Consider the following 21499-nt stretch of genomic DNA (forward strand, 5'->3'; position numbering starts at 1 on the left):
GCTTGTGATTATCCATAAGCAAACTATTACGTAAGGCAACCTACTATCGAAGGAATTTAGGGGTGAAGAAAAAGATCTTCTAAAGAAAAGTCCTCACCCATAACTTCCTTGGCTTCTGAAATATCTTCCACAGGACATTAATCCTCCAACTACACAAATATTTCTGAGTACCGAGTAGTGCAAGGCAGGGTTCTTCACCTAAAACTATCCTTGCCTTTGAGACGCTTACTATCTCCTTTCAACGTAAAGTTGTGTTCTTCTTCAAAGCACCACATAATTATAGAGAATTTCCCTAAATTACAGTTTTATCCTCCAAGGGCATATAATTTCCAAGTCTCCCCGAAGTATACATGGCCTACCCCTTTCTTACAGTCCACTCCTAGGGTTCAACTCTGTAGACTCTGTAGACAGGGGAGAGCCTGAGGACACTGTGTGCCTGGGAACCTGAGGAAGATGGTGATTGGCCTACAGGGGAGAACTCACATAAGAAGGGAACACAGGTAACGGAGGCTTAGAGCAGTCCTGGGTTGGCCCAGATTACCACCACTTCAGGGATTTTATTGCTGCATTGTTTTTGCAAAAAGGCAGCCCAGTCAGCAGAGTGGGATGACCTCTATAAAGAGAAATGCCATGGTGTTTAGTCATCAAGCAGAAATTTCAGGGGCAATAGGACACTGCAGTCTCCAAAGTGCAAACCACACAGGTCAAACGAAGAAGTGAAGGCAGGGCAGGATTCAAACCTTCAGCTGCCCTAAAATCTGAACAGATGATGGTGTGTCCTTCCCTAAGCCAGGGCCCAACATTCCAGGGAACTCCTTTCACCTGGCATTCTAGAAACGGTACCTCCCAAGTTTAATCAGCTATGAACTGATCAATGACCCCTGAAGCTCTGTAACAGGAAGGAAGACCTCCACCACATGGAATTCTTACATGTACAGGCACATTATTTTAAGTTGGAAAATATGTGGAATGAATTGTCTCTAAAATATATCATTTCCTATAACATGTACTTGGTTGCCTTTTCTTGAAAATATCAAACTTTTTCCAAAAACCATTTTTTGCAACATCAGTTTCTGATACCCAGCACACATGTGAATTGACACATACCTCTTCAAGTAATTAAAAAGTAAAACAAACCACATCTTTCTGAAAACCATTCTGAATCACATTATTCACTTCCTTGCCTTATTAATCAAAGGACACTGAATGCAATTGAAACTTTTTAAAAAAAAAATAATGACATGGATTTTATTATTATGAAAGGCAATTATTCTATGGCACTCTGACACAGGGAAACCCTTAGGGTCTGTTGCAGTTTACTGTGCTTCTCGTCTACACATGGAGTGGCCTAGCTGCCTTTTTGCTATATTTTTTGAAACGATGAGTCAGCTGGTCATAAATTTTCTCCGGCCTTTCTCCCTGGCATGATGCTGCCTTTTCTTACTACTCTCATTGTAGTCGGCCAGCCTGCTTCCACCAACATCTAACCAATCAAGCAAGATGTCCCCAATGTGCCAAAGCTCAGGGAAATTACCTTGCACTGGGGTATTAGACCAATGCTTTTCAAACATTAATGTGCTACAGTTCCTTCTGGGATCTCCTTAAAATGCAGGTCCTGATTCAGTGGTTCTGGAATAGGAACCAACATTCCTATGCTATTGGTTCTTAGGACACACTACTGAGTAGCAAGATAATCATGTGTTTTGAGAATTGTCTCAAAACTAAAGGTAAACTAGTTCTGAGGGAGGGATTAAAGACTACTCTCCTATAAACAAGGTTTAAAAATGTACAATATAGACTACATTTATCTCCAAAATAACTTTATTTCTCATTATGCCCATCCCCTGACCTCACCACACAAACCATATCTCACTTCTGTACACTAACATAAAACTTAATTTCTGCCTTCCTTATGGAAGTTATATCTTTATAAATTGTTGTTATTTAGATATAAGTCAAGTACTAAATCAGAAAAGAAACCAAGTTTTACATATCTGTGTATTCCTTAAAATTATACCTTGCTCAAAAGTGTTTTTTGGATAAATGTAGAGATCAAAAAATTAAGAACTATGAGGTCCTTTCCATATAGTTTCACATTCTTTATTGGGTGACAAATTATCAGGAAATGAATCAGAAAGTGATACTTCCTATACTAGATAAGTAGTATCTATCTTCTATTATCTATACTACATAAATACTTCCTATACTCAGATAAGTAGTCAGGAAGTGAAGCCATATTATAATTAAATATATTTATGTCCAGTTCTAGTAAACAGTGAATAAATTTTGTTCTCAGAGTTCCTGCCTCTTTGTGCTATACTTATCCCCTTCTTAGTTTACCTCCCCCACATGCACACTTAATAGAACACACATGTGCACACACACACACACACACACACACACATACACACACACACAGGCACAAATCAGAACATATGTCATCTTCATATTCTTTAACTTCCAAAACCTTCTCTGAAGAGTCTGGATTAATTTATACTAAAATGCACATGATTGCCTCAAGTGCTATTTTCTACCCCGACCCTATCAGGGGTTTGAATGTTTTAATAGACATGAAACTCTACATGTAATAGAATGAAACCATTAAAGACTACTTTTGGCCTTTTAATTATAAAGCAAGAGGCAGATTTCAATAGAGACCTTCTGAGTGTTCTTATATCATGTTATGATAGTACTGACCTTGTCCTGAGTAATTGCTAACCCACAGCTTTCCTGAGCCTAGCTGTAAAGTCTCTCCATAGTGATAAACTACTTCCAGCCTGATACGAGAAACCAGTGTACACAGAAAATGCCCACTAAGATTTCAAGCTAGAGAACCAATCAAGGCTTGAGCATGACAAACACAAAAATCAATTTGGCAGCTCATTAGAATCTACATTGTGCTTCTTTCCAAGGGTAGACAGGATTTATGATCTAGTTCCGAAAGAATAAAACAAAATCCCATATTCTATTAAACATCAGTGTAATGAAAAGAAATGGAAATTACCTAACTAGAAATGATTCAAATATCTAAGCAATAGCATCAATGAAAGCAGACATCATGCTAGCTTTTGAGTTAATATGATTTAATATCCATTTTACTAACTTAATCTAGCATACCAATCTGGAACTTATCCCATACCTTTAATTAAATCAGTGTTTACCTCCATGAATTCTGAAAGGGATCAATAACAGAAATTCAGAAGGAAAAGGTGAGGCATACAATAGGACAGTCAACATAATTTAGAGAGATTTATAGGAAGATACACTGTACCAATATATTCCTAAATAATAGAGAATAAGATGAAAATAACTCTAGATGATGTTCCACAGAGTCTACAGGTATTTCTCCCAATCACATGATATCAATGTGATGAAATGCACAGTAAGGGGGTAAAAATCTGCCTTTCCTGACCCTACAGATTGTTCATTGTGAAAATGAGTGGAAATCAGCTCAGAAATCTAAGCATCAAACTGGCGAGCAAGACACTCTGGAGCTACAGATGAGTTCTGGTGGAATGTACTGCAGAAAGCTACAAAATGAAGTTCCTACATTTGCTTTCTTGGTCATTCGAGGTCTGCTCAATTGGGAAAGTCAGACAACAGAACCTCGATTTCAGATAAGACAAAAGTCATAAAACTGTTGTTTTCTTCCCACAACAAAACAAATGCAACAAGTCAGCACATTTTCCTGAAAAAGAATGAGAGAAGATGTACTAGCCTGGTAGTGCCTTACGAATCACAGACCACAGTCATTATAAACCCAGGCATTTGAATCAAAGGGAACTGGGTTTGAGCCCCAGACCAAGAAAACATGGCCAAACAATTTAGTATCTCGAATTTCAGTGTCCTCATCACAAAACGTGGGTGGTAATATCTACCTCATAGAGAGGTTATAGGATAAGTGAAATAATATTTATGGATTGTTTAGCAAAATGGCCACTCAATAAATAGTGTTTATTACCACTTTCATGGCAGGCAATCATATTCAAGCATAAATTTTATGGTCTCTTTCACCTTGTCTGAAAATTAAAGGGGATGAATTGGACACATACTAAAACTGTGTAATCGCCAGAGACTTAAATGAAAAGAGTGAGCTATTATCACAGAGGGATGTATAATGTGTGACTAAGATGGACTCTGCAGCCAGATTTTCTGCATTCATGTGCCTGTTCTACCTCTGACCAGCTGTGTGCTTTGGACAAATTACTTGAATTCTACCTCCGTTTCCTTATCTATAAAGTGAGGATAATAATAGTAACATATACGTATTGGATTGTTGTGAAAATTAAATAAGTTAGTAGGTGAAACTACGATATTGGCACATACTATATTCTATTTAAGCGTTAACATATCACCTTTTTTTCTTTTATACTCCACGCATACTGTTGCAGATAAACCTTAGAGGTGGCCTCCAACAATTTCTGCTTCCTGGTGGCCAGGACTTTTAGTAATCCCCTTCCCTTGAGTGTAGAATGGACTTGTGACTGGCTTCGGGCTAATGGAAAATGGCAAATGTGCCGCACTCTTGATTAGGTTATATAATAAAGACTCAGTCTTAGGAACTGGAGTGAGAGACTCCTGTTGGCCCTGAAGAATCAAGCCTCTACGATGTGACTTGCTGATGGAGAGGGTCACATGGCAGAGAACTGCTGATGGCCTCTAGGGTCTTTGTCCTACAAACACAAGCAACTGAATTCTGCCAATAACCATCTAAAATTTGAAGAGGATGTTAAGATGCAGAAAGGAATGCAGCCAAGCCAACACGGATTGAATTCTCCTAAGAGCCTGAGCAGTTAAAACCATGCCTAGGCTCCTGATCCACAGAAACCATGAGATAATAACTATGCGTTGTTTTAAGCCTGTAAGGTTGTCATAATTTATTACATAGCAATAGAAAAGCAATATACATACCTCCATGAGAAATTCAGATAAAAGAATGGGAAGATGAGGGAAAGTTTCCTTTTCCAGTGCCCTGGCATCACTTTTCTGATCTTTGTACTAAACAATGTGGGTCCTGTGTTATTTCCAGGCTGTATAGACTTGGCCTGGCCAAACCCACTGTAAAGTCTATCCCTGTAAAAGATGAGAACACTAAGGACAGAAAGACCTAACTCTGGTCTGTAATTTCCCTCTCAGTTTTCTTTTCTTTTTCTTTTTTTTTTTTAAAAGCTTTTGGCCTTCATGAATAGCAAGAGTATTAGGATGTTAGTGATGCTTGTTTTTCCAGCTTCAGATTCCAGTTCAGAAATGTTAGCAAAATGGTATGAACTAAAAAGCCTTTTAGAGAACGGGAAGAGGAGATTGAAATATTTGTTTTTAATATCAAAGTTTAGTAGGTTCTGCTGACTATCCTGCAGATTACTTGCTTTCTGACTCCTTTCCACCCTCTTTCCCTCATCTGTCTGTTCCTCTGTCGGCCATTCTAGAGAAACAGAGTAGGACTCAAGGAATTCGTGTACCATTTGGCTTTGGCTGATGGTCGGTTGTCTGACTAAAGATGACACAGATGAGCAAGCTCCATTCTGTGCTCCACTGACCTCAACGGGTTGGTCTGGGGCAAAAGATGAATAATAAGTTAAAATAAACTTCTGAGGAAAAAGTACAAGGGTCAAATATAATAAAAGGCAGTGATAGTACAAAATAGTCTGGAAAACTCAAAGGATTCTAGGCAAACATTTAAAAAGCCTCAGCTCTTTATAGTAACGGACACTATTTCTTGCTTAGGATTTAGTTTGGACCAAGAGATTCATAAAATGAGAAAACTGGGAAGTAAGTTACTTTTTCTCTCTTAGGCCTCTCCTATATAAGAGTGATGCCTTTTCAGATTATTGAGTATGGTCCTGAGGCTTGGTCGAAGAGAGTACTCTGATTAGTTTTCCATCAATATCCACTACTAGTGGCAGGGGTGGGCTGCAGGCCACACATCTACCCTAAATCTAGTCCAACCCTTTTAATTTATTCATGAGAGCACAGAGACATGGGGAAGATAAATAGCTTGTTAATATTATACATCTAGTTGCTTTCGACTTTGGAACCTAATCACAAAAGGCAATTTGCACATTTGCTTATTTCTGTTAGGCATCCAGACCCAAAATGCCAAACATGAATTTTTGCTACTTCAAAAAGCCATTTTATTTTTCAAATTTGTGATATATCTATTACATTTTGCTCGTATGAGGAATTAACGTCTAATTTTGTCAATGTAATATTTATTCTCAGTCCCTGAAATATCCATCCATTCAGATTTGAAAGTTGATAAAATCTGCTGTAAACCTCCGTGAAATGGCAAAGCAGTTTTTCAAAACAATAGTTTGTAAAATGTTCAATATAAATGGCACATAGGCCATTCTTGAAAACTGATGTGCCTTTTTGCTTCACACATTTAACTTAATTTTCCTAAAGTCTATTGTTTAAAATAATTTATTACTTGTTTTACAACTTTGTTTTAGAATTTACAAACCATAACATAACAATCTTGCAGGATGACATCTGAAACAAATAACATTTCCAATATTCCCTGAGGAGCTATGGGCAAAAAATGATGAGCAATTCTATAAGGTACTTCTAGACATAACAAAGAGCATGCACTTTTATATTATTCCAGATAGAACAAAGATGGAATGTTTTGCTTCTCCTTGACTTAACAGATATCCCATCTCATTTAGAAATATTTCTTGACAAAATCTAGTTAGAGAGGTGGAAATAAGTTATTTCAACACAGTGTAATAAATATAATTTTTAGGCATAAGAAAAATCTACAAAGGTATAAAAAGGCATGGTAAATTTGATGAAGAGTGAGTAGAGTATTGCTAGAGTAAAAGTTTATGTTTGTGGGATGTGGAGGGAGATAGCAGATGGAGAAGAGATAGACAGGAGTTGGGTCAGAGAGGCTGTGGGAGTTCATTTTAAGGAATCCAGGTAGCTTAAAGCTTACTGGAAGGGCAGTGACAGGGTCAGACAGGCATTTTAGATAAACCCTTGGACATGAAGAAAGATTTGTGTTTCATGCTCCTTTAATAATGATGGATTATTCATTGTACTCCAAAAGCTTGTCATTCTGCAATACATTTATTAGTCTCTCAAAACTCGTAAGAACATACATGCAAAAGTTGTCATATAGATAAACAAATGTAGAAGAATCTTTGGTATTCTCTGGTGTGGATTTATATAAGATTTTTTTTTTTATAGGTAGATTATTTTTCTGTTTACAGGTTGAAAGTTTTCTTGAGTCTTTTCATTATCCCCAAATTAGGCTATTTGGCATATCAAAATCTCTGGCTTGTAAAAGTGGGGTTTTAATATTAAATCTTGCATTGTTCATTTAGATTTTTTTCTCTCTAAAAATTATCAGAATTATTCAAAGCCACCTATTCTTTACCCTCTCTTCCCAACTTCCTTTGCCTCTCAAATCAACAACCTAAAGAAAGGTGGAGTTAACACTCACTAATTTGCAATAAGAATGTAGCTAATGATAATATAGCTAATAATATAGCTAATATATGAATTATAGTCTAGGCAGAGACTGTTAGGTTCATTCTACTCTCAAATACCATGGTAGACTATTCATATTCATTTCTTACTTTATGCATCTAGTTAAAGTGCAAATTAAAATAATCTAGAATTTTTCGGAAAAGTCAAAGGGAGGTAAAAGCTATTGCTTATTTCATTGTTAAAGTGCTGAAAATATTTTCTGAATTCCATAGATCCACAGCTCGAAAGGATGATTTTTTTAGACATGGCATCGTGAAGGAACCACAGTTTAGAAAACAGAGGGGCAGCTTGTTGTCCTACAGCAGGTAATAATTCATAGTAACCCAAAGAATAATAAATGCTTCATGGACCCACTGTCTTATTTTCTTAGGTCACTATCAAATATGTTTGTTTATTATTCCTGCTGCAAGGAATAACAATAATAAACAAATTATGAATCAATCAATCATGTTCTTATCAAGTGCCAGGCAAAATAATCCTCGTAACTAGGTACTGTTGAAAGATACTAGGAAATTGGCAGGAAGGAACCATAATTTTATACACCCAAATGCTAGACAGAACAAAAATATGTTATACTGAGGGGAGCAGAAAAGAAGAGACAGGCTTTTCTACAAGTGTTAGGTCTTGATTCCTAATACTTGAGAAGATGGGAACGCACTTCACCTCTGAAATGGCTCTAAATCTTTTTCCTTTTTGATCAGTCCACTGCTTTTCTTTAGGCCATTCGTAGTCTTGCCTACAGGAATGATTATGAGAATCTACTCACTGGTGTCCAATGCCTTTGGATTTCATCCTATTGAATCTAACATCCACTTTTTGACAGTATTATCTTTCAAAACCCAGAGCAAATAACTTCACATTACTGCTAAAAACAAAACAAACAAACAACAAAACCTCTTCCAGAGCTTCCCATTAGGCAGAGAATTAAAGTTTAACCTCTTTTGTGGCGTAACCAACATTCGCTAAACATCTGCTCCAAATAACTCCCATCTGCATTCTAATTACCACGTGCCGGTACCAAATTCTACAGTTCTTAAAACACTGTGCGTGTTCACCACCACAGGCCTTTGCTCGTGCCAAAGCTTCTGCTGAGGATGGTTTTCCCTTTATTCTTCACCTGAGGAAAACTTACTGCCCAACGCTAGTATTTTTTATCACACTTTGACTTGTTAGTTGTATCGGAATCTACTTTGTACTGCAGAGAGCTTTCTGAAAGCATTACTTACTACTAGCACCTGTGCTACTGAAATAACAACACAAATATATGTTGCGTGAAACTGTAATCACACCTTAGTTGTCTTTTCGCCTCATCATTGACTAGCATTGTTCTTGTACCTAATGTATCCTCGGTGAGTGCTTATGCACACGATGCTTCCTCCGTCTGCCCCCTTTCTCTCTGACATCCTCTCCATTCTCAGCTGTCACATTCAATCAGTAGCCACGTCCTGTTGATACAGCAATGTTCACGTTGCCTCCACCACATTCCCATTGCCATTGCCCTAGTGTGGTTTCTCATTTCCTCTTTCTTGAATCACCTCAATGGTCTCTTCACAAATCATTTGGCTTCCAGTCTCTGCCTTCTTAGATCATTTGACAACCAGCTGGTGGAGTCATTTTCCCAAAGCACAGCTCTAATAATTCCATTCCCTGGCTTGAAAAATATCAGTGGCTCTCTAATACCTGCAAAACAAGTTCAACCGCCTGAACAGGTTCTCTGTCATCTGCCCATCGTGTGCCTTTGCAAACATTTGTTGTTTGCCCGTATCCCTTTACATATCCCACACACCACCCTAACTCTGTTCTTTGACATTCACTGAAAATGTGTATGGATAGTCTCCCTTTAGTTCCTAGGTTGTTCTTTCCTTCATCTCTACCAGTTGATACGGCCACCTTTCAAGAAACAGACAAAACTCTCTCTGCCATAAATCTAGGACATTTTTGTTCATAGACCATATTTATTGTATCACTAAAAATGCACAAATATAATGTACTAATCCCATTTTACTGCTATTTGTATACAAAATTCTATCTACTCTTGATTATAAACTCTCTTCAGGGATAAATAATATTTTATTTATATTTATTTCTGGATTGGGCCTTATGCAGTGTAGACAACAAATACTCATAAAGTTTATTAAGTTTGTTGGATAAAACAATCAGGACTGTTTAATAGTGGAACAGACTATTTTGAGGATTAAATATTTTTGGGGAGATGCTAAATGATCACCTATGAAGAATACAGAAGGATATTTCTATACTAGGTAGGCAATGGAACTAACCTTTAAGGTCTCTTACAACTTTAAGTGTCTGTGCTATCAAGGGAACAAAAATGAGTAATTTACTTTAAATATGAAATAAAAGTAAAGCTCAAGAAGGGGGTCATGGGAACTCCTGATTTATAGCTGGTGGGTCAGAAACACAGGTGACAACCTGGATTTGTGAGGGGCATCTGAAGTTGAGTGGGCAGTCGTGGGACTGAGCCCTTTAACTTGTGGGATTTGATGCTACCTCCAGGTAAATAGTGTCTGAATTGAATTGCTGAACATCCAGTTGGTGTCTGCAGAGAATTGAAGAATTGCTTGGTGTGGAAAAAACACACACATTTGGTATTATAAGTGCAGTACTGTAGTGAAAATGTAGTAGAGAGAAACACAGGGGCTTTCCATTTTAAATTTCCAGTAACTAATTCTGGCTTTTATGAAACTTGGATGTTCAACCTAAGAGTCTTATCAAGGATCTGATGAAAGAGTTCACTTATCTGCTTTGAATTTGTACACTCATCAACAAGAAAATTGAAAAGATCATTTACACATGAAGATACCTGCTCTGTGCATTGTTTTCCAAAGTATATAGACATCTGCCAAATAAGATAATCAATATTTTAAATAGCATTGGCCAAACATGAGGTTTTTTTAAGTGAGTTGGGATAGGATGGTATATCTGCTAAGCAACAGTCATTGGATGAGAGAGGAAACTGTACTTCAGAATTAGAGTTTTCTTTCTGGTCGGCTAACTATACAAAGAATATAAGATTACTCAATACTTTTCCTGTCCTCAGTGGCTTTCATATGAGTTCCTTCCTACAGATCACTCTCCACTGTAGAATCCATAATGTCATTAGGGTGTATGTGTATAGTTGGGCAAGGATATTATCAATTTTAAAGTTTCCAAGTGAATAGGTGAATTTCTTTATAATCAATGAATGCCATAAAATGTCTCTACAAGCTAGCAAATGACTGTGAGTCAGAAAGCTCAAGATGGTCTCAATGAATAATCCTACTGCTACCAACAAGTTCAATCAGCAACTAAGAGTTTAACTGAGTCTCCTTAGAGAATTTCTACAACCTTTACACAGCATTTATGACAATAGCCCAATATGTTTGAACTTGGTTCTAACGCATGTGCGGACTTTTCATGAGCACAGGGAAGTCACCATTTCCAGAACTATCATAGTTCTTGATGATCCCCTGTCATGAGTGGAACTTGGGTGACCTTGACAGAATCTCTGCAGTCACTGAGCACAGGAGGTTCCCACTACGGACATGAGGTCAAGAAGAATCACCAGGATTAGCCCAAAAGATCATTAAGATGGAGGGCATCAGAGATGTCATTGTGACGCCTTCTTTTTTTAAACAGGAAAACTCATATGGAGTACAGTCAATTCGTGACACAAGCCTTCTGACCCCTGGCCCGCTGCCGTTTCCTCTGCAACATCTATGTCCATGCTGAACTACTTTTTTGCTTACACAGATCTCGGAATCATCAAACCAGTTCCTCAAAAGAGGTGAATTTTCATGAAGAACAGAGAAGTCTTCAGATTTTTTATTTAAAGTCGTTATCAGGCTAGGATTGAGTTCAAATTCTCCAATATTCTAATGCAATCATATGAGGACTACAGCCATGGTAACGCAGAGCCTCAAAGCATGACAAATGACTTGTTTGAAATTAGTTTCTCAAAGGGAACACCCCACCTTGATTTTAAGAAATTTCAGAGCAGATATAAGCTGTCCTCAGTGGCTTTCATATGAGTTCCTTCACAGACTTGTTCCTTTAGAAAAGCAAAAACGCTTTCAAGAATTTTATGCCTGCATGGAGAAAATTGCTATTGTGTACACTTAGCATATTTACTAAGGTTTGTCATTACTTTTGGTAATTAAAATCATGCAAAGAGAGAAACATATCCAATTCAAGAACATTACACAATACAGTAACACAAACATAATGGTCACCTGACAATTATTAAAATACACCAAATTCTTCTTTACAGTAGAAAAATTCACCAGAGTAGCTTCTGAACAAGATCATTGGAGTGCTTTCCATTTAAATATGTTTTTCTGCATAGAAAATTATAATTACATTTGCATAACTACTATAATCAATCTAGAATTATGGCTCAAATTTTTATCCTCCAAATCACTATTCTTTCTAAAACATCAGGAGATCTGAGGCATAATTTGGGTTTGTGTACCATTATTTTAATTTGTAATGGGATTAAATGTATTTTTGTACCTTCTTTACACGAACCAGGCATTCTAAGGACAACTATATTGTGCAATTTATTTACTTCCATCTTGAAAAATAGGCTTTAATTTACCAAATCCATTTTGTCCAAAAAACCAAACAAACACCCGAGAAAAAAAATCATTCAAAATCATAAAAGGAGAATACCAAATGATATTTAGATGAAAAAGGCTCCCAGTGAGAAGTTAACTATTCATCTCTACATTCAGGTGCCCTGTACTTACTGAGATTAGCTGGGATGGCCGAGCTAATTTCTGTCCCATCTTGGAAATACGGGCTACTAAAAAAGAGAGATTTCTTTTGAATGTTCCTCTTTACTCCTGATGAATTCAACGGGCTTCTTTGGGACTTGACATTACAGCCATATCTATTTTAAAAATCCAAGTCAGATCTGATGAAAACAATAAGCAGACCTAAAAATATTAATCTGCAACCAGCCTTCTAGAGTCATGGACCAGCAGCATATCTCTATGATAACTTCTTGCTAGCTCCTTCTTCCGACCAAACTGCTCATAATGTAACGCTCCCAAAGACCCAATCTATGTGCTTCTTGTCTCAGGAGGGCAGAGACTGTGGTGCTGCAGCCAGCCAGGGCAGGAGGTATTCTAAAATCCAGTTTGCCTCTGATCCTGCTACACAGTGTATTTGGTTACCAGGCTCAGCTTCTCAAGGGAATGACATCTCCAAGGGCAAGGCCAGTCCCACATAAATTCTCAATAGCACAGACAATATATATTTCCCCAAAGGCACACTATGAAGTCACTACAGAAAGAGGCCTTTAAAACATTTCCCTAGCATGGAATTTCAAAATCATTTCCAAGTGAAAAGATATTAAACCTAACTTAATATTTTCAAACATTTCTATTATAGAAGGTTAGGAGCTTTGCTAAATATTGCACAAGGAACTGTTTTAATGAGCCATTAATTTAGATTGGAGGAATAAACGTGTTCCATGAGTCACAGTAAGGGTCACATGGATACCCAAAAGATTATGTATTGACTTTAGGACAGAAATTGAAAAAAGCTAAGGATGGGGAAAAAAAAAAAAGCTAAGGACAAACATTAAATCAGTAGTGGAATTATACTATTACTTAACTGTGTACTCAAGCATTTGCTTAGAAGCACAGATAATGCCTACCTTGAAATAATGGAGCCCAGCAGCTCACTAAACTTGTATCTACATAATTATAAAACTAAGTTCTTGTCGCATTACTTAGACGCTAGCCAAATTGCCAGCCCTAGAAAGTATGGAGAGCTCTAGGTGTAGGCTCATCCCGTGTTTCCCCGAAAATGGGACTGGGTCTTGTATTAAGTTTTGCTCCAAAAGGCACATTAGGACTTATATTCAGGGGATGTCATCCTGAAAAATCATGCTAGGGCTTATTTTCCAGTTAGGTCTTATTTTCGGGGAAACACGGTCCTTATTTGGAAAGTATGTGAATCCAAAATAATGACAGTTTCATGATTCCTTTCCCTTAAATAGGGAAACAGTGTAAGGTGCGGGCAAAGAACCATAGAAAATTGGAGGTGGGTGGATATTAAGTATATCCTAATTTTATTTATTTTTTCTATTCTAATCATATGTAAATTAAAATTCAGGCTCAAAGAATGACTTTTTTAGTTATGATTAATAGCTAACCAAGGCATTGCCAGGTCTACAATTAAATCACTTCCCATTACATGACACGAAATTTGAAGAAGTGAGCTCACAGTAGATATTAGGCATATACATAATAGTCCAGGGTCAATATGGCAAAAGAACTACAGAATATTTGCATTTTTCTATTTCTAAACGTATTTTGGCATTCTTCTTCTAGCTTAATATGGCTGGAAAAAAAAAAAAAAAAACTCTAATAGTCAATGAACAACCTAGAATATTTCATATTTAAACTACAGTCCTTTCTCCTGAAAAACAGACCATCCATGTCCCAATTAAAATGGATATGAATTACTAGAAGAGGAAAAGCAAAAAAGAAGTAGGCATGAACTATTTTTCAAGGCTATGCCTGAAATATCATTATTACATTTTATAACTCGATTACATATTCATATATCCTTTTTAATCTGATATTTTGAGTTGAGAGTATGGATTAGCATATTTATGAAACAAATATATTTGCCTCTCTGTTTTTAAGACAAATAAGTTACAATCTATATAAAATATCAGTCATATTGCCAACTGTTCACCAATTTGGTCATCATGTATATGTTCAAGCTATTTCTGACTTCCATTTTTCTTTAAAAACAAAAAAGAGTTTGAGGACTAGATACATGAGTTTAAAAATGTTTACCATTATATATCCTCCCACTTCTAGTCATCCTACAGACTTTAACGTTAGGCTGATAATTCTTCACCAGGGAACTAGTCTTTGTCCTGGATGTTTTACATTGAGTTCCATATTGCTCATGCCATAATCGTGTATCCAAAGATTCATTCATTTATTCACTCATTGAACAAACGACACTCATAGGCACAAGTTCTGTGTCATGGCTGGGTATACAGTTACCAATAAGACAGGTAGTTGACCTCTTAGAATTTACATTCTAATGAAAAGTCTCATACCTTTTATCAATGTCCCTATTATCAAGTCTTCGAAGTAGTTTTGATTTGAATATTGCTTTGTATTGTTAACCCATGGAATGGAGTGGGTGGCACTCCTGACAGCATCTCGCCTGTGGGGATCCTCGGTGCTGAGACGGGCTCCTTTCTCACTATGGTGTGTGCTGTGAGTGTAAAGCCTATCAGCTCTCTCTCTGGCCTAGGTTCCTGGCACAGAGCTCTGACAACCCTTGTTATTTCCTAGGTGATAAGAACCCTAGGCACATCTTTTGTTCTAATAGTTGGTCTTCGGCCCTTGTTCCCTACCCAGAGCTCTTACTCTCTTGGATGTTCCTGGGTTATAGCCATGTCTTTTGTTCTAACGAGGTGACACTTGTTGGGCTACTAGATGGAAGCTGGTCACCAGAAAGACCAAACCATGATTAGAAGCTTGGAATTTTCAGCCCCATTCTCCAGAGAGGGGAGAGGGGCTAGAAATGGAGTTAATGATCAATCGTGCCTATGTGATGATGTCTCCAAAAGTACCAGGTCTGAGAGCTTCCAGGTTGGTGAACCGGAAGGATGACATACTCCAACTCCACTGGGGACAGAAGTGTCTGTGTTCAGGACCCTCCCAGACCTCACTTATGTATCTCTTCATCTGGCTGTGTATCTGTATCCTTTACCATATCCTTTAATAAACCGGAAAACATAAGTATTTCTCTGAGTTCTATGAACTGCTCTAGCAAATAATGGAATCTAAGGGGGAGGAGGTCATGGGGAACCTTCAAGTTGTATGCAAGTTGGACAGAAGTTGTGGGTAACCTGGGAACCTGCAACTTGTGTTTGGCATCTGAAATGGGGGAGCAGTCTTCCGGGGCTGAGTCCTTAACTTGTAGGATATGATGCTATCTCCAGGTGAATAGGGTCAGACTTGAGTTAAATTATAGAATAGTCAGTAGGTGTAGCAGACTTGTTTGGTGTTGGGAAAAATACACAGGAGGGAGGCTGTGGTTTTCTACACAGGTCAATGTCTCCCTAGTCGAAAACTACTGATTTATTCTTAGCAAAACAAGCTAGAAGTTAAATTTCATTACTTTTTTTCTATTAACCATCTTCATAGATGAGGCACACGGATGTTAAATAACTGTCCCACTGTCACATGGTTAATAAGCGATAAAGCCTGTCTGTGAACTCCAGCGACTTGATTCTAAGGCCTGGAATCTTAACACTAGTGTCTATCACTTTCCCATAATCTTTCTTTAGGCAAGAATATAGCATAAAGCCATATTTTAAAAAAATAAACAAATAAAACAACATAACAGTCCTCATTCTACCTGAAATATTTTTTTAAAAAATGGTTAGACTTCTTTATTTTAGATAATGAGGTTATAGCTGATGTAGCCAAGATTCCTGTCGCTGGTTTTGTAATTTATCCAGTGCCTGACTTCCCAGTCTAATGCTGTTTCAGTGATATGTTCTACATGATGCAGAGATTTTGTTGTAACTGACCTTAAATTGACATCAGGACAGTATTATCTGTGCCCTTCTCTTTATTTCTTCCAGATTTTTGCTGTGTAGGGAGAATAAAAGGCCCCGGCTTTTCCACATCTATTTTATAAAATGCAATTATTAGAGCATACCTTGTACCTTCCAAGTGTCCCCAAATTGTACATGCTTAACTGTCCTGGCAAGACGGGCCACTCTACCTGCATACCTTCTGGTCAGAACTGCTCCATTTTCCTTGAATGATGCGTGGAGAGTGGGGACAGAGAAAGACAAATACTATGTGATCTACATGTAGAATCTAAAGAACAAAATAAACAACAACAGTAAACACAGACACAAATTCATAGATACAGGGAACAAACTGATGGTTGCCAACTGGAAGAGAGGTGTGGGGACTGCTTGAAAAAGTTGAAGGGATTAAGAAGTACAAATGGGTAGTTACGAAATAGTTGTGGGGATGCAAAGTACAGCATAGGGAATATAGTTAATGACATTGTAATAACCACATATAGTGATAGGTACAGGGTACTAGACTAAGTGGGGGGACCACTTCATAAATTGCATAGCTGTCTAACCACTATGCTGTATACCTGAAATTAATATAAAATAATATTGAATGTCAACTGTATTGAAAAATACACACCAAAAAAAAAAAAAAAAGGATGTTAGGAGGGAAAAAGGATCTGCCCTTTTTTTCATGTGGAAGTTTTACAATCATATAGTGAGAACTCCTCTGAACCCATCTGACTGTAGGCGGGCAGCAGACTGTGGTGGGAGTAAGGAGAAAAAAAATGGGAATAACTTAGAGATGATAATAAATGGTCAAAAGGCTCCCCTCTGCTAAGAAGGGATTGCTGCTAAAGGAAAAAGCCCTGGAGTAGGTAGGAGAGTGCCTGAGCTGTGTGTGCAGCCTGTTCTCCCATCTGTGTCATGTTCCTTTTTACAAAGGACCTTTCATGCATCAATAATAATAAAAAAGCAATTGGCAGAATTCATTTATTATTTTAAATCATTAAAAATCATAGAAAAGGCAGCAAGCAGGTGAGATAAACAAAAACAAAATCATTGATTGATATGGCCCAATGCACACTGATTGCCCAAAATGTGTTTTTCATTATCCCAGAAAACTCTACCTTTGAAACATCAGACTTAAGACACTGCTTTCTCATCTGTAAAATGGAGTAACACGATCTCCTTGCAGAATTTTGTAAGACTCAGACTGAACTCTTTCCAAGAGTATTTGGCATAATACAGCACTCAGTAAATACACTGTGGCTAATGGATGCCTGAAGTTTTCAAGTGAAAATGTAATTGTGCACTGAGGTTTCATTTTCTTTCTCTAAATGGAGTTTTACTGAGCATGGACAAAAGTGAGGATCATTTTTATTTTAAGAAGACCCGTGGCCTAAGAGGAAAGTGAAGACTAATGCCATTGAAAGGACCGAAGCAACCAGGTAGATAAAGCTCAGAAAGTTAGGGTACCTATAACAGGAAACAAGAAGAAACGTATGAGCCTTAGGGAAAGTCCAAGGGTTTCTACATTACTCAAAGAAGTCCAGGTGCCTTTTCCTATCCACTTAGAAGCTTTTCTTTGAGTTTCAGTCAACTAATCTTGAAGTGACAGACATAGGGTGACTGGCTTATGTTTTATTGCCAGTGATAGGAGTGGAGCAGGGTGGAGAGCTGGGGCTATATAGAGACACTAAATCAAAGACAGTGTATCCCCAGACACAGAACCAAAGTTTAATCCTTCCAAGCCACTGACCAAAGAAGTGAGAAGGCCGGCACTTTCCTCCCCACGTTCCTTTAAGGCTTAGCAATTGGTGGAGTAATAATGTTGATCACAAAAAAAGACTGGAGCTGATAAATGAGACTGACAGAACCAAGCCAACCTTCCACTTTCTAGACCATTCCATTCATGTTTTTCTCCAGCTTTGGAGATAGAGGATGTGTCTCAGCTTAGAGTTTTAGGCATAATACCAGAAATTGTCAATTGATCGGCATTGTATGCAGTCCAATTGTGTACACTTTTGGGCTTCCGGTACAATAATCCTTCCCTGCCGTGTGTAAACACTTTCGGCCCCTCTGGATGATTGATGTGATATGAATGGGAGCCTGATTATTATTTATGTTTTAAATTGTGTCAACTCTATGCCCTCCGCCACAACAGACACTTCTTTCAAATATACAGTAACAGCCCCCCAGTGATGTATTGTCAAATATTTTTGAAATGAAAAAGCAAAATTAACCACAAACTGCCCCTTTGTCTCAATGAAAATAGCACTGCAACACTACCAGGGAAAATCAACGTTAAATAATAAAAGCTACAACAAAATGAAAACCTGAAAAAATTGGAATGAGCCCTGGGTTTGGAAGAAGTATGCTTTTGTAAATCCCAACAATAGTAATTTTGCTTTGCTTTTCAATTAAAGTGTAATATTGAAGGAACAAACCGTCACCCAAAGTATCCTCAATAGCTCAATGAATTTTGCTTTACTTAATAAAAAGTAAAGTTTTGGGTAGAGCTGTTTTCCTGCATAAAGATTTTATTAGCAAAGACATAGGATATGTTCTTTTTCTTTTTACATTATCCAAACCCAGATATTCTCCAATGACTCATCAATACATAGAGCTTTAAGGTTGGAAAGCATATATTTAAATACATAGTGGAAAACAAGTAACAAATGATGGATTCTAGGGTTTTTTGTTTGTTTGTTTTTTTGTGGGTGAAATTCTGCACCATCAAAGATTCTCTAAAAGTAGTGAGTTTACTCCTTAGACCATTGAGTTTCCCGTAGGGCCAGGTCACATTAATTCTTTCCAGAACACTGTTTAATTAGTGTGACTCTTAGATTCTGTATCAGGATACTATGATATTTTAAGACAGGAAAATGTCAATTTAAATGTGATAGATAATTGACTCTCTATAGTTCAGTACACTTTTAAGATTGCAACTTTGATGCTTTCTCTGGCAATAGGAATGATCAACCCCCCTGTGGATTGAAAAACTTAATGCACTTACTTCCCTAAACGTTTTGAGCCTGCGAGAATCTAGGACAATAAAATAACATTTCCTCATTAATATACTAGTCACATCCTCATTCTCATAAAGTGCCTTTGGCATATAAGGTTGGACTTTTTCCAGATGATCTTTTATGGGGCTAGTTTATTTTTCTTTGTCTTGACATTAATGAGCTATGTATGTATTCAGGGAAATAGAAGATTTCAGTGCCTGTCGAATTACCTTTCAAATGACCAAAGCTTGATTTTCTCCTCCTCAAAGAGCAAGCAATGATCTCTGGTAACATGGGGGGAAACTGGAATATGCAGTGAAAGGGATGATGAAAACAAATATAAGGCACCACTGGATGCATTCCAAGTATGACTTCATGACAAAATGCTATGACTTCAGCATTTCATTACTAGCTATATCTTAATCTTTTGCATTATTGTCATAAGTTTTGCCTTTTTTTTTTTGCTTCTGAGTCTTTACATCTTTTGGGGAAAAGAAGATAAATATATACGTATAATTTTCTATAGCTGTAGGATATTTTATCCTAGAATTCAGAGATTGATGATTTGATATGAAAAGTATTTTTTAATGGATCAAGGCTGCTGGTTATTTACAAACACTTTGGAAGAACAATTTATTTCTTAAGCAATCCAGGTATATTATCTTCTACCACATCTTATTTTACCACAATAGACTAAAGTTGAACATTCACCAACATTTAATTTCCCATTTATGGCTAATGGACTGAATGCGTTAGCAAGGCAATATAACAAGAGGAATGGGCACAAGAAACACTCTTATGTTGAATTCAGCATCCTGAGTCTCAGTGGGAGTGAAGAGAAAAATATATCCGGAAAGGAGTGAGTTGGCAGGGTTGAGGACATAGGAATGATATTACTGGAAAATACTTACTAAGTAAATACAGATGAGGGAATAAGCACAAGGTCAGGCAGCAAGCAAACTGAACTTTGTGTTTCCTAATCACTCCCTCTGCTTTGCAAATCCTTCCAAAACATTACCTCATTTCTGCTTTCATCATCCCCAGTGTATAGGGTTCGATTACTCATTCTATCCCTTTGCACAACGGAGAGATTTACCTTTATTTGGCCCTAGTTGTCCTTATTGTCATTCTCAGTTTAGCACTTATTATTTTGGTTTCAGCGTGGTCTTGCTAACAACTTTGAAAACTATCTGAGGACTGGGATATACCTTTTCTATCTTTCTTTTGTATCCTTCCTTGAATCCTTAATCCTTAACACATCGGTCTTGAGTGATTATAACAAGGTAGTTTCACAGCATGTGGTACATTATTGAAGGCCAAGTTTATAATTTTAAGCATATGTGTATATATGTTTGTTAAATACACTGCCAAACGGGTAATCCCCATTTCTCACTCAAAAGTCAAGTGGCCGTGGCAGCAAATTACTTATAATTTTGGTTAATGAACAAAAGAAAAACAATGTGTCATGGGTATTTTATAATGAAAAAATGGGCATCATTCCGTATTAGAAACATTTATAAATCCAGGTTTGTCTTTTTCTTAACTGGTTTTATTGTTTATTGTTATATTCATTCTAATTAAACTGCTTTATATCATAATGCTAATGTGATTTCTGCAGTTTCGTTTTTTAACCTTAAAATTCATAACTATATATTGGAAGTGCACTCATGAAACATTCTTGATATGAAAATGCAAATGTTTCTAAACATAATTTATTCATCTGTAAACACTGCCTACCTGGACATTTTTCCCAGCAAGGCTTATTCTTAGAGCACTAACCTTTTGTAGGTTAATACTCTACAGAATTAAACATAATTCACATATGAGCCAATGGTGGAAATTTATACGTAATCATATTATTTAATTGACAATTCCATATACATTTAAAACAATCAGAATGCCCTACTGCAATTCTCAGCAGTAGATCTATCAGATTTTAACAGATTCAGGATGAACCAGTAATGGATGGGAGAAGAATATTTAATGTCTGCTTAAGCATACCAATTTTTAAAAGAAAAAAAAATAAAAGCTGAATTTTTAAAACCTATTTATGTTATATTTTATGTAGGTATATATAATGTAAATATTCTATACATGTACATATTTAATTACAATAGAAAGGTCATTAAATCCCTACTTAAATCCTGCCTGCCTGCCTCATTCCTTCCTCTTTCTACATGAATAACTATAAATAACACTTCTCAGTTTTTCCAGAAGGAAAAAATAAAGCATTCAACCTGATTTCAGGAAAGCATTTTTCTTATGCTAAGTCCATTAAATCAGTGATTGTAATATATATTAAATTATTTTTTCAATAATGAGGTAGGAGGTTAAAGTGCACAATAGATAATTTAAGCCTTGTCTTAACTATTAACAGATACTGACGTCAACGCTTACCTGACAGCTCTATCAATGTTTTGCAAAA

The 21499-nt window shown here is 36.9% G+C and overlaps 1 protein-coding gene across 34 annotated transcripts in view; it reads right to left on the minus strand.

The window, feature by feature from the left end:
- NRXN1 (neurexin 1) overlaps nt 1-21499 on the minus strand; it is a 1055762-nt gene that overhangs the window by 75819 nt on the left and 958444 nt on the right. For 2 of the 34 annotated variants that reach the window (XM_074331982.1, XM_074331981.1), the window contains exon 1: nt 12237-12290. The exons of the other annotated variants lie outside the window; for them this stretch is intronic. In XM_074331982.1, the coding sequence (XP_074188083.1) occupies nt 12237-12275 (39 nt within the window). In that variant the 5' untranslated portion in view covers nt 12276-12290. Of the gene's footprint in view, nt 1-12236; nt 12291-21499 lie in introns of those variants that run through there. 34 annotated transcript variants of the gene reach the window in all.

The sequence above is a fragment of the Rhinolophus sinicus genome, linkage group LG05, assembly GCF_036562045.2.
Source record: "Rhinolophus sinicus isolate RSC01 linkage group LG05, ASM3656204v1, whole genome shotgun sequence".
NCBI classification, from domain to species: domain Eukaryota; kingdom Metazoa; phylum Chordata; class Mammalia; order Chiroptera; family Rhinolophidae; genus Rhinolophus; species Rhinolophus sinicus.